At 55.3% G+C, this 12,562-nt stretch overlaps 5 protein-coding genes across 5 annotated transcripts; 2 read left to right on the top strand and 3 right to left on the bottom strand.

Moving 5' to 3' along the window:
* Nucleotides 1-45: 45 nt before the first annotated feature.
* On the bottom strand, nt 46-1,342 carry MJAP1_003845 (ADP-ribose diphosphatase; the record flags this gene model as incomplete). The annotated part of the gene is made up of 6 exons (XM_060267768.1): nt 46-134; nt 157-555; nt 578-742; nt 944-1,019; nt 1,042-1,154; nt 1,177-1,342. The coding sequence occupies 6 exons, from the start codon at nt 1,340-1,342 to the stop codon at nt 46-48; spliced, it is 1,008 nt and encodes a 335-aa protein (XP_060123751.1).
* A 28-nt stretch (nt 1,343-1,370) lies between these two features.
* MJAP1_003844 (uncharacterized protein) lies at nt 1,371-3,786 on the bottom strand (the record flags this gene model as incomplete). Its single annotated transcript, XM_060267767.1, has 3 exons — nt 1,371-2,050; nt 2,187-2,254; nt 2,294-3,786. The coding sequence occupies 3 exons, from the start codon at nt 3,784-3,786 to the stop codon at nt 1,371-1,373; spliced, it is 2,241 nt and encodes a 746-aa protein (XP_060123750.1).
* Nucleotides 3,787-5,197: 1,411 nt separating this feature from the next.
* On the top strand, nt 5,198-5,635 carry MJAP1_003843 (uncharacterized protein; the record flags this gene model as incomplete). The annotated part of the gene is made up of 1 exon (XM_060267766.1): nt 5,198-5,635. One exon carries the CDS (start codon nt 5,198-5,200, stop codon nt 5,633-5,635), a length of 438 nt encoding a protein of 145 aa, XP_060123749.1.
* Nucleotides 5,636-6,785: 1,150 nt separating this feature from the next.
* MJAP1_003842 (uncharacterized protein) lies at nt 6,786-8,288 on the top strand (the record flags this gene model as incomplete). The annotated part of the gene is made up of 2 exons (XM_060267765.1): nt 6,786-7,272; nt 7,726-8,288. 2 exons carry the CDS (start codon nt 6,786-6,788, stop codon nt 8,286-8,288), a joined length of 1,050 nt encoding a protein of 349 aa, XP_060123748.1.
* Nucleotides 8,289-8,339: 51 nt separating this feature from the next.
* Nucleotides 8,340-10,341, bottom strand: MJAP1_003841 (uncharacterized protein; the record flags this gene model as incomplete). The annotated part of the gene is made up of 2 exons (XM_060267764.1): nt 8,340-10,180; nt 10,221-10,341. 2 exons carry the CDS (start codon nt 10,339-10,341, stop codon nt 8,340-8,342), a joined length of 1,962 nt encoding a protein of 653 aa, XP_060123747.1.
* Between the last annotated feature and the right edge of the window lie 2,221 nt (nt 10,342-12,562).

Here is a 12,562-nt window from a genome sequence, read left to right as displayed (position 1 = left end):
TGTGGCGAATTCTACCATAGTGTATAGGAATCTGTACGAAAAACGCTACTTGGGGGCAAACGAGAGGCCGAGCTGGAGGCCGACGGCCAAGTGCGCGAGACGTGCGTCGACTTCGTAGCCGCGCTGCTGGAAGGCTGGGTAAGTAGCAGCACGTACAGTCCAGCTCGTTTTGGAGAGAGCGCAGGGGAACAAGGTGGCGCTCAATAAATTCGCCCTCGTCGGGATGCGCGACAGGCTCAGGTGCATCTTTTGCGAGATCAATCTCGACCGTGCACAGCTTCATGTTGGCACCGGACAGGCCGGGATCGCTGTACATGACGCGGCTTACGAGCCTGACTTTAACAGAGTGCTCATTGCTCTCTGCGCCAAAGCCAGTCTCTTCCTGGAGCTCGCGGAGGGCGGCCCGCTTCGTACCTTCGTCGCTTTCCTCACCCGCATCCACGAGGCCAGCAGGAAGCTCGACAATCATGCCACCAACAGGTGGGCGGAACTGACTCACTAGCAGCACATGTGGCTCGACTTCAGGGCGCTGCACTATTGTGAACACGGCCACAGCTGCGTCAGTACAAAAACGTACCGTCTACTTCGCCGTTGCGTGTCTTTCGGTCGGCACACTCCCAGCGGCGCTGACGGCCAGTTGGATCGACCCACTCGATGGCACGCAGGCCGACCCACTTGGACTCGCTGTCGTTCATGGGCCGAGATGAGAGGATCTTGGAATCGCGGGGGTTCGGTGGCGTTGCTGTCGACATAGTCCGTTGAGGTGCAAAAATTTGCGAGTTCAAATTCACAGGTCCAACAGGAATGCGTGGCACAAGACTACGAGCGTGCAACAAAGAAGATCGTCCGAATCGCAGCGACGATGGACGGAGGGCCATAAGGAAGAATCAAGTGCCTCCACTTGGGCCGTGCGCTATGCGAGCCACTATCTAGCGAAGCGTACCGAACACATCGCCGTAGCCGGTGCTGTTTTGCGGAGCGAAACCCATTTCCCACTCTTGCGTCCAGTTGGAAATGATCTGCGTCAGATGAGAGACGTACCGAGTTCATGATTTTGCTGCCGACAATGTAGAGGTTGTCGAGAGAAGGGTCAATCAGGTGCTGCATATTCGAGTCCACCTCGAAGTTTTTGTAGTCGTCCACATTCGGCGGCGCTGCATGAGCTGGGGCACGTACCACGATCAAAGTCACTTGCTGTGCGGTAAAGAATGGCGCGGCCATAATCGGCAAAGCCCGCCTTGTGCGCACGCACCAGCGTCTCGAGCACAGCATTGTCCTCCTGGGCGGTAGTAGCATATGAGCCTGTGCCGTTCGTGAGAACCGAGGTAAGGTTCGCGACCATGGCACCACTGTGTAAGTAGGTAAACGCACTAGTATTTGCCCGTGTAGTACAGGTCGCTCGTGGCGACGTCACCCTTGATAACCGATGGCGTAGCATTGGCAGGCGCAAACGGATAAGGCTTGCGGTTATCCTTGGCGACCTCATTGTCCGACAGCGACACATTCTTCACCAGGTCAAACACCCTGTCGCGCAGATTCGTGTTTACCTCAAAGATTTCCGTTCCATAAAAGAAGCCGGGGTACTGGCCAGGCTCCGACGTGCCGTAGCTCCACCAGCTGTAGTTCCAGCCTTGGGGCATCTCGCGACTGTCGATGCCGTACTGCAGGCCGGGCTGGATAGCGTAGCGCGCAATGCTCACACTGCCAATCGTTCCGGCGTACGGGTTAATCCCGGCGATACCATTCACGATAAAGTACGACTTGCGAAGGTCAAACTGCGAGTTGTAGAGGAGCGCGGTCAGCGTCGAGGCAGCGTTAATCTCGCCCTCACCAGTGGTGATAAGGCACGTATCGCCTTGTTTATCGCAGCTGGCATGGGGGAAGAGGGGACTGAATCCGGGCACAGTGACGTTCTCTGTGAGCGTCAAGTTGTTCAACCACGCGTTGCGCTCCGGCTCGAAAAGTGTGACCACCAGGACCTTGGGCGCGATCTTTGCCGTGCCGTTGGTCTGCGAAGCATTCTGAGCGCAAGCACTCGAGCACAGCACCGCTACAGCCGCAAAAGCAAAAGAAAGGAGAGACCGCATGGTATCGTATCAAGAGAGACGCCAAGCGATAAGGTGCGTCGCGCCTTACCAATTTTTCATAAATCGGGCAGCCCGATTGCACTTCATTCTATTACATACTCGCTTTACCGCGGGGCTCCAGAGGTAGAAGGAGAGACAGGACGCCGGCGACAAGGAACAGGGCACCACTAGCGTATACGGGCCTTGGGGTTTTGAGGTCGGCGAACATGACAATGATGGGAGCCATAATACCGAAGATGCGGTTCGCACATGCAGTCAATGCGTTGCCGGTGCCACGGTACTTGGTAGGAAAAATCTCGGGCGTGTAGGTATAGAGCACCGCGTACATCAATCCGGAACAAAACTTGAACGCACATTGCCAGCCCAGAAGCTGGTCAGAATTCTTCGAGGTCGTAGAGCAGAAGAGGAAGACACCTGTGAGGATCGTGGATGCACCCAGAGTGCCCTTCCGGCCGATACCCTTCACTTCAATGAGGAACGCGCCGATGATGCAAGCTGGAACACCCATCACAGCATTCACGACAAGATGCCAATACGTCGTATGCACATCTGGTTCATTCAGCGTCACAATGGACGGGATGAACGCATTGTAGAGTGGAAACGCAAGGCCAATCAGAGCCCAAATTGCAATAATCAACGATGTGTTGATAGCCATTCGGCGCGTCGCAAATAGCGCCGAAATGTTGCTTGGCTTGAACTCCTCTAGCGATTGTATGTTGTATTTCTTTTCGCCAGATTGCTGCGCACGGCTGTCGATATTGTGCTTCGTCAAATCCTCAACGGTGAGCTCGGTTGTCTTCTTGTTGATCTTGGCAAGGCGATGCACAACATCCACTGCTTCCTCTTCCTTTCCAATCCCCATCAGATACTTGGGTGACTCCAGGACAGGGAAGAAGAAGCGGATCAAAAAGAAGACGACAAATAGTGCGCCCATCACAATCACAAAGTACCGCCATCCCATGTTTTTGGCTTTAGTGCATACTTCAGATTCAGAACAAGTGAGATATCCGATTAGGGGCCATGCAATCAAGTCTGCAAACAGTTCGGCAAACGCCCAGTAGGTCGATAACACGGTAAGCAAGTATTGGTGCGTGTAGGGGAGGAACTCCAGAAAGATGGCCGAGTCGACTGGGAGATTTCCGCCGACACCAAAGGACCACAGCGCAGCAAACACACCAACAGCCGCGAACGTGGGGGATCCCGCAGCCACTAGACCGAATACAGCCGTAAAGAATAAAGTCAACGTAAATGCCCATTTGCGTCCAAACAAGTCACAGCCAAAGCCCCAGAAAAAGGCACCGACGAACAGGCCGATGTTTTGCGCAAGGGTAATGCGCGGGTAAATCCTTTGAGCATTCGGTTCATCGGCAAGGAACTCTTTCGTCACCGGTGGCAAAATCAGACCAGTAACAGTAGGCCACAAATTGTCGCTTGCCCATCCAAAGCCGACGACAAGGAACAGCAGAATTTGATAACGGCCCATGCCAATGGATTGCACAGCTTGATTGAGGACCATTGCCTTGGCCGCGTATTCATGACCCACTGTTGCCTCCGGGATGACCAAGTCAAAAGACGCATCCGAGATGCTGACCTTGTCGGTGTCCTGTTTGGTGGCATCCTCAGCAAGTGGCTGCGCATGGGCCACATCTTCGTGATCGGGCTGTCCGACTGCTGAGGTATCCTCAGCGTCCACATTCATGATGAAGAGAGGCGAAATTAAACTCAGATCATTAGGCGGGCTAGATGCACCCCTGGCCCCACGCGTTTTGCCCTATTCGCAATGTCACACAATTGGCGCAGCTTATGCATATAGGGCAAGATGAACGGGACACCACGTGGTACCCCCGATCTTGGCGCTCATCGGCGCCGAGATTCGGGGGATTTATCAGCGTGGGGCGTGACTTCGGATTTTATCCCAACTCCGCGCACGGAGGTCCGCGACGATGTCCGAGTCTGGCAGCCCGCGAGGCGTCCGCGTCGCGGTAGTGGGCTCAGGGCTTGCTGGGCTTTCCGCAGCATACTTTCTCGCAAACACGCCTAGCGCACAAGGAAAATCAGTGCGTGTCGAGCTCTTTGAGCGTCACGAAAAGCTAGGCATGGATGCAGAAAGTGTGTCTGTGGAGCGCAACGGCCGCTCGGTTCGTGTCGACGTGCCGATGCGCGCATTTTCCCAGGGATACTACCCGGAGCTGTTGGCTCTTTATAGGTCGATCAACATTGCCTTTCAGCCGTCGCGTTTTACGTTTGCCTTTGCGACCGGCGACGAAAGTCTCGACGTGGAGAAGCGCGCGCATGGACCAGACCCCATTTTTCTGTACAATGGACGGAGGAATGGGAAGCGTTACCATATGTATCCCAAGCATTCCTCTCTTTTTGGAGCGTTGTATTCGGCTTGGTACCTATTGACCATTGGAATTTCCTACCTGTTGCTCAATTTTTTGGCAAACTACCACAGCAAGCGACAGCATACGACGGACCCCAACCACCCTATTTCGAAGCTCACATTCTCTACATGGTGCACGCAATCATGGATCAGCTCTCGGTTTACCGACGACTTGCTTTTTCCGATGTTTGGCTCCATTATGACGACTGACATGGATGCGGTCCAAAATCTTCCAGCGTCCGAGGTGCTCGAGTATATCGCACGCACGTTTTTCTCGCCCCACTTTACAGTTCACGGGGGCGTTGCACGCGTGGTGGAAGCGCTCTGTTCCCCCATTCCTGCCGAGCAACTTCATCTGGGCGTCTCGATTTTGGACATTGCTCCGACTGACACGGATCGCGGTCGGTGCATCATGATCCGAGTAAAGCGACGCAGCGGCCAAGTGTGCGAGTTTGGCCCCTTTGACCACGTTGTGTTTGCATCACAAGCTACACAAACCTCGTCTCTTCTCCGTCGCTACCAGAAACATCTTCATGACGAGGCTACTGCCTCTGACCGGGCGCGCGTCGATCGGATGCTAGCAGCTTTTGAAAGTATGCGGTATGAAAACAGCACGGTCGTATGCCACACTGACGCCTCAATACTGCCAGCGCAGCACAGGTATTGGCGCGACCTGAACTTTGTCAGCCCCCATGGGCCGCACCAAGACGCAAAAGGGCAGTACACCATGGCCACGCATATCGTGTGGCGCGACGCGTCCAGCGAAGATACGCCTGTGATTATGCAGACGACCAACCCTCTGCCATGGCTCTTTCCAGCGGAAAGTGCGTGGATCAGCAAAAGCACGTTTGAACGTTTCGTTCTCACGCTTCGCGGGCGCGACGCACGCCGCAACTTTTTCCAAGAAAGGAATGATCAGCGCCGCTACAAAAGCCGCCTGCATGAGTCGCTTTCGCGTCTCAAACTGGGCCCTCTTCAAGGCCGCCCTGCGGGTGAGAATGTGCGCGACCCCGGCATCTGGGTCAATGGGAGCTGGAGTTTTGGCGTGCCCCTTTTGGAAGGGTGCATCTCAAGCGCGCGACTCGTCTGCACGGAGCTGCTCCAGAGTGAAGGCTTTTCCTCGGCGCACATCCAAGAGGCGTGGAAAGAAGACTTGTCATCGTGATACCCTATTCTACAGTAGAAATACATAGACACCATTTAGGCGCGGCGCCGCTTTTTGTTCTTCGCAAGGCAGTCGCTGCACACCCACGTCTGGGGCAGCGGCTTCGAGACACCCACACACCCAATGTGGAACCATTCGTACTTGCAGTCGTCCGAGTCGCATCCAATCATCTCGCCGAACGAGCCACGCTGGCAGAAACAGTAAAGGTTCTCGTCGCGCTCGTCCTCGAGGTCCAGGCCTCCGGCGCGGTCCTTGGCGCTGACAGGCTCGTCGTCCGCAAGCGGCGTCTGCCGGTTCGAGTGCGAATGCGAGCGGTCGTGGCGGCTGTAGGCGCTCATGGGCGACTGGCGCTCGCTCGTGAAGGACGAGCCCATTGCGCGCTTGCGCTTCAGTTTTGTTTCGCTAGCGTCGTCCTGGTCGCCAAAGCCCGCCTCGGCCAGCGCCATCGGCAGAGCGGCATGGGGCACGACTTCCGGCGCCTTTGGCACAGTTGATGCGACGCTCGCTACCAGATCAGGGTGGATCTGCTTAATATCTTGCATCAGGCGCTCGTAGTGCCCGTGCACCTTGCGCCACAAGGTCTGGGACAAGGCGCGCTTCTGTGCCGACCATTCCTCGGCACGCACATATTCCGCTGCGACGCGGCTAGCGAGTTTGTCGAGCTTGGACTTGGTCGAGTCACTCGTCGCAGTGCTGCCGGCCGGCGCGTTGCTTGCCGCATTGTAGATCTCGCGCATCTGGGCTTGCTTGGCGGCAATACGCGACAGAATGTCTGGATTAGTAGCTCGACGTACCCTGCACCTTGCCGTCCTTGAGCTCGATTTCGCGCATAAGGTGCGTCACCTCTAGAGGAAGATTGTCCAAGTCTGCATTAGCCACGCCACGTACTGGACACAAACTCGGACGTGAGCACCGCGATCTCTGCCGGGTCCTCCATCCTGACGACGAGAGCAAACAAGGTGAATCACGTGAGGCGATCCGCGAAGCTCTCCATCGATTCCCCACGACGCGAGTCTGGATGCTTCGTGTGCTGCGGAGGCCACTTGGTGGCGCATACCGCGTGCCGCTGCGCCCCTCACGAGGCGCAGTTGTATATACGGTACGTGGGACTGCAAGCGAGGCTCCAGGGCGGACGCCTTCGGCGCCCACGATGCGCCTTAAAGAGGTGGCACATGCGCGGCCGAGCCGTCTGTCGCCGAACGAGTGGACGCACCAGACTCACGAGCAGCGTAAGCTGCTGCACGATCTGCGAAAAAAAGGGCGGAATGAGCCGGGGACGAGCGCAGCGGCCATGCTCCACTGGTACATGGAGCGCGTAAAAGAGAGCCGCACCCGCCTCGCGCAGAACAGCGCAGAGAGCGAGGAGGCGATTGCCTACCTGATGCAGTACGCGGCGCGACGTCGCGACGTCGCGACACTGCGCCGCCTTCGTGCGCCAGCACAGGCATGGACGCAGCAGCATGTGCAACGTGCGGCGCTGTTTTCCGAATCCACCGGCAGCCATACCGCCGACCCTCTTTTGCTGACGCGCCTCGACAATACCCTGTTTAGCTTGGCCGCGCAGCAAAACAACTGGACGGTAATGCACATGCTGGCATCCTCACGTCGCGACGAGCGATGGACACCGTTCATGTGCCGTGCGTTGCTTCGTACAGAGGGCGCATTGGACATGGTCCATGGCACGACGCCCACTTCAACCACGACCGATCTTGATACGGTGGACGCTCATACACGGCATGAGCTTTGGAGCATGTTTCTCGACGAATTTGGCCATGCCATACGGCGATCTCAGCAGAGTCAGCCGCCAAACGCATCGCCGTACACGCCCCTCCCTCCGTGGGTGACAGTGGCGTTAATGGAGCTGTACTCGCGCTCCGGTCGTGCCATGCAAGCGGTGGCGATGATGAACATGTATTTGTCCGTGCAGAGCTTGTCCGGACCGACACCCAGTCCCAGTGCACCGCGCACCCTCATTCGGGCACCGTCCCACTTATTGACCAGCCCTAATGCAGTTATACCCGGACCGATGCTGTTGAACTCTCTCTTGTTGTCATTTTTGCGCATTCGTGCACCAAAATGTGCAATGGAAGTGTTTGGCGCCATGACGCGCACGCCTATCGAAATCCTTGCACCTGAGCAGCTGCTTCCTCCTCTCGACACGCGATTTATCCTGGAACCCGACACGAATTCGGTGCTAATCATGATGGATGCGCTTGCCATGGCAGCATCCCATGAAAAAGGCGCGGCGCTCCTCGGCTTGCTCCAGCAGGTCGAGCGGACATGGGGCGTGCTTGCTTCCGGCGTAGCACAGCCGCTTCTGTACGACCACCGCCCGTTTATCAAGCTCTTGCAGTATTGCATGGACACGGACGACCGCGTTCTTGCGCGCCGCGCGCTCCGATATCAGCGTGGCGCCATGCAGCGTACACTGCAATGGTACAAGCAAGCTGCGATGCCGATTCACGACTTCCACGAGCGGCCCAACACAGAAACGCTCCGGCGGCGCTGGGAGGCGTCCCTAGCCCGGCTGCAAAATCGCGCATGGATCAAAAAGGCGCATGCCGATGCACTCCGCGGGTTTGCCAAGCAGCTCGCTGCGGCGCACCGCACGAGTCCCAAGCGGCCTCGGAATGCACTTCATACCCCGTCATAGATGATGACCCAAAACAAATCCATACTGACTATTTACCCGGGTATCTAAGAATTACCAGTCAAAGCGCTCGGCATCGAGCATGATATCCTTCAGCGAGCCAAGGCGGCCACGGGCGGCGTCAAAGTTAGCCGCAGCAGTACGGTTGCTCACGTCGAGCACCATACCTGGCGGGCCACACACGTAGGTGGCCAGCGACGTTGAGCCGGCCTCCTTGGCCAGCTCAAGCTCCTCGGTGAGAATCGCACGGGTGTCGGGGCGCACGCCATAGTTGCTAATGAGCGTCTGCGCATAGGTTTTCTCTAGAGCGCCGGCTACCTCGCCAGTGACGTGGACGTCGATGGCAAGCTCGACGCCGGCAGTCTCGCGTAGTTTGTTAATAGTACGCAGATCGGACTCGAGCCAGTTCACCAGGCCACTCGAGTGCGTCGTCCATACAAAACGGATGCGCTTCGTCAGGACCTTGGTGTCGTTCTCCGAGCTGCGGCGCAGGAGCAGCAGGAAAATTGGCAGGACGTGCGCGATACCCGTGCCACCCGCAAAGAAGGTGACGTGCTCGTAGCTCGAGGGGCTCGTGGTGAAGCCGTACGGGCCGTCGAGGTAGCCGACCACCTGCGTCTGGCGCACGCTCGTGCGCTGCAGGGCAGGGCCTGTCTCCACAGCGGTCTTTGGGCTCACCTTGCCTTCGTCTCCGGTCACAACCTTTTCGGGGTCCGTCGCGTGATAGGGCAGCGAGTCCGAGTGGTGGCCATTCGCAACCGCGTTCGTGTTGATCTCCGACTCAAAGAAGCGCTCCTGGAAGTTGTCGTCAAGGTTCTGAACATAGTTGAAGATCTTGCGCGTCGTTCCACGGTGTACCTTGGCCATGAGTACCACCTGCGACATGAGGCGACTGCGGTTCGGAAGCGACATGATCGAGAAGGGATGGGCCTGGGCGGGCGCAAAGCCGGGGAGGCGCACGTAAATGTGCTGCCCAGGACGCCACTTGAGCGGCGTGCTAAAGGTTAGGCGGATCGTCTCCTGGCCGCGCTCTGAATTCAGCTTCTCGTCTTCCAGGGGAACATTCGTTACAGCCTGCACTTCGACATTCGCACGCGCACCGACCAAGAACTCGGACGAGATGAGCACCATGCAGCCGCGCACAACAATCGAAAAGATCCAGAAAGCGACGGCAGCCCAAAGGAAGAGGTTGCTGTACAGAGTGTCGGTATTATGCTTGTAGAGGAAACCAAGAAGAACACAGACGCACACAATGTGCTGGATAACAAAGAATTGGTACGACAGGTTGCGGAACATGCCCAGACTCGAGCAGAGCATCCAGAAGATCAGACAAAGACACACGGTACCCGTCCAGTACTGCTGCTCTGATGTATAGGTCTCGTGCAGCTTCTTGTAGCCACCTTCAGCCCCAGCTTGATAGAGGAAAGGAATAGCATGAATGAGCGACATGACAAACATCGTAAAGGCAAGGCCGCGGTGATAGACTTGGAGACGAGCGTGAGAGATACCCGTCAGCATAGAGATCGGGTTGACCTTGAGGGCGCACGCAAAAATAAAGGGAAACAGAGCCATAGCCACCATGCAGGTGCGGATGGCGATGGGAGGCGAGCCGTCATCACTCGTCGCACGGTAATACGGCTTGATAGCCAGCACCCATACAATGAGCGAGATGAAAAAGGCAGAGATTCCAATACAGTGCTGAAGCGAGGGGAGAGGGATGGGACCGCGCTGCTTGAAACGAATGTACGAAATGCTCCGCATAAACGCAATGATGTTGGACACGCCAGGAATGCGCACCAGACGGAGACCAGACTTTGGGCAGTACTCGCGGTAAATACGGAAGAGGTGAACAAGCATAGCCAGGAAAACAAAAGCACACATGATGTATGTCGTCCCTGATCAGTTAGTACTGGCTCACAGGGCCATAATACGTACGGTACTCATATTTGTACTGGTGGTCGAAGTCTTCGGGCATGTCGTCCATGGGCATGTCAGGCATGCCCATGTCGTCCATGGACGCTGCACCGTGACGCTTGAGTAGGGTCATACCGTTCATGTTGGAATACAGCGAGAAAGCCGACACGCAAGAAGGATAGACGGCCGGCAAAGGGCCCCTGGACAAAGCTTCTCGGGAAAAGCAGCAGGGGTAGTCTGGCAAGGCTTGTATAGCAAATTGCAAAGCAATTCTCCGAGAAGTCTCCGTAACGGCAGCTACATGAATTTTGGCCAATCATATTCCGCAAAAAGTGTCCGGAGTGTCGCTTTATTTAGGGGTCAGAGAAGAAACCCTGGAACGGTCAAGACAAGAGCAAATCGGCTTGTTCGGATTCCTAAAGTGGTGATTGGGGCTATCTAAGGAGCGTGACGTGACTATGTGACTATTATAATGTCGTACACTCGTAATCACCAAGCAAAGTGCTCCGCATCGAGCATAATGTCCTTCATAGTACCCATGCGGCCGCGTACCACTGCCCAGTTCGCTGCTGCCACACCGTTGCTGACATCATAGGTCATGCCGTGGGGGCCACACACGTAGGTAGCAAGCGAGGAGGAGCCCATTTGTTTACCATGCTCGATTTCCTCATCAAGGATGGCACGAGTATCCGGGCGAATGCCGTAGCTGGTTATATTAGACTGAGCAAAAGTTTGCTCATTCGCAGGCGCAGTCTCGCCCGTGACATGAATCTCGATCATAACTTCGATCGCAGTGTTGTGACGCAGCTGAGTGAGAGCATATAGCTCGGACTGGAGCCAATTTACCAATGCACTTGAGTGCGTAGACCATACTAAACGCACTCGCTTGGTAAGCACTTTTGGATCCTTTTCGGCGCTGCGCCGCAAAAGAAGAAGCATGATAGGGAAGGTATGGGCAATACCAGTGCCTCCAGCGTAACAAACGACGTGCTCATAGCTAGCAGGGTCGGTCGTATACCCGTAAGGCCCATCAAGATAGCCAACAACTTGCGTCTGACGAACTCGGATTTCTTGCAGCGCAGGACCCGCTTCGACGGCAGTCTTAGGACTCACGTCTCCCGCATGATGAAAGACTCCTTTCTCAGGGTCGTATGTGGATTTTTTTTCGAGAACCCAAGAGTCAGGGCCCAACGTAGTATTAATTTCGGTTTCGAGTTGATAGTCAAGGCATTCCGTGGATGAATTTTGGATGTGGTTGAAGATTTTTCGTGTCGTGCCGCCATACACGTTGGCAAGGAGAATAATTTTAGAAGCCAGACCACTTCGATTGGGAAGAGACATGATCGAGAGTGGGTGGGCTTGAGCAGGAGAGAATCCTGGGAAACGAACGTAAATATGTTGGCCCGGACGCCATTTTAGTGGAGCGGTAAAACACAGGCGAAGTGTCTCTCTACCGCTCTCAGAACCCTTTTTAGTGTCCAGTGGAACATTTTTAACCGACTGCACTTCGACTTGAGCACGAGATCCCACAAGAAAGTCAGATGAAATCAGCACCATGCAGCCTCGAACTACAATGGAAAAGATCCAAAACGCAACGGCTGCCCCAAGAAAAAGGTGACCTTTTAGAGCACCATCAATGTGTTTGAAAAGGAAGCCCAAGACAAGGCACACAGTCGCAACGTGCTGAAGCACGAAAAATTGATATGACATCTTGCGGAATACGCCCAAGCTGGAGCACAACATCCACGCAACCAAACCCAAACATACTGTTCCAGTCCAGTACTGCTGCGCTCTAACAAATTCTTTGTGCAGAGCCTTGTAGCCACCGTCTAGCGCGGGCTGAATCAGAAAGGGAAGCGTATGCACAACCGCCATGAAGAACATAATGAAAGCAAGACCTTGGTGGTATACTTGTAGTCGTGCGTGCGAAATGCCTGTCAACATGGAGATAGGGTTGACTTTCAATGCACAGGCAAAAATAAATGGGAACAATGCTATAGCCACCATACCAGTACGGATGGCCAGAGGTGGTGATCCATCCTCGGTTACGCGACGATAATAAGGTTTGATGGAGAACACCCAAACAGTAAGCGAAATGAAAAAGGAGCCAAGCGCAATACAGTATTGCAATGCTGGAAGTCGGATAGGGCCTCGTTGCTTCATACGAACATAAGAAATGCTGCGCATAAATGCGATTATCCAAGCAATACCTGGAATGCCGAGAAGCTTGAGACTAGAGCTCGGACGGTATTCGCGGTAAATACGGAAAAAATGGACAAGCATGGCAAGGAAAACAAAAGTACACATGATATATGTAGTTCCTTAGCAGTAGTTAGATTGGGCTCAAAGCGACATCATACGTA

The sequence above is a fragment of the Malassezia japonica genome, chromosome 8, assembly GCF_029542785.1.
Source record: "Malassezia japonica chromosome 8, complete sequence".
Taxonomy (NCBI): domain Eukaryota; kingdom Fungi; phylum Basidiomycota; class Malasseziomycetes; order Malasseziales; family Malasseziaceae; genus Malassezia; species Malassezia japonica.
The sequence above is the reverse complement of the archived record's forward strand: the minus strand, read 5'-3'. Positions and strand labels throughout refer to the sequence as shown.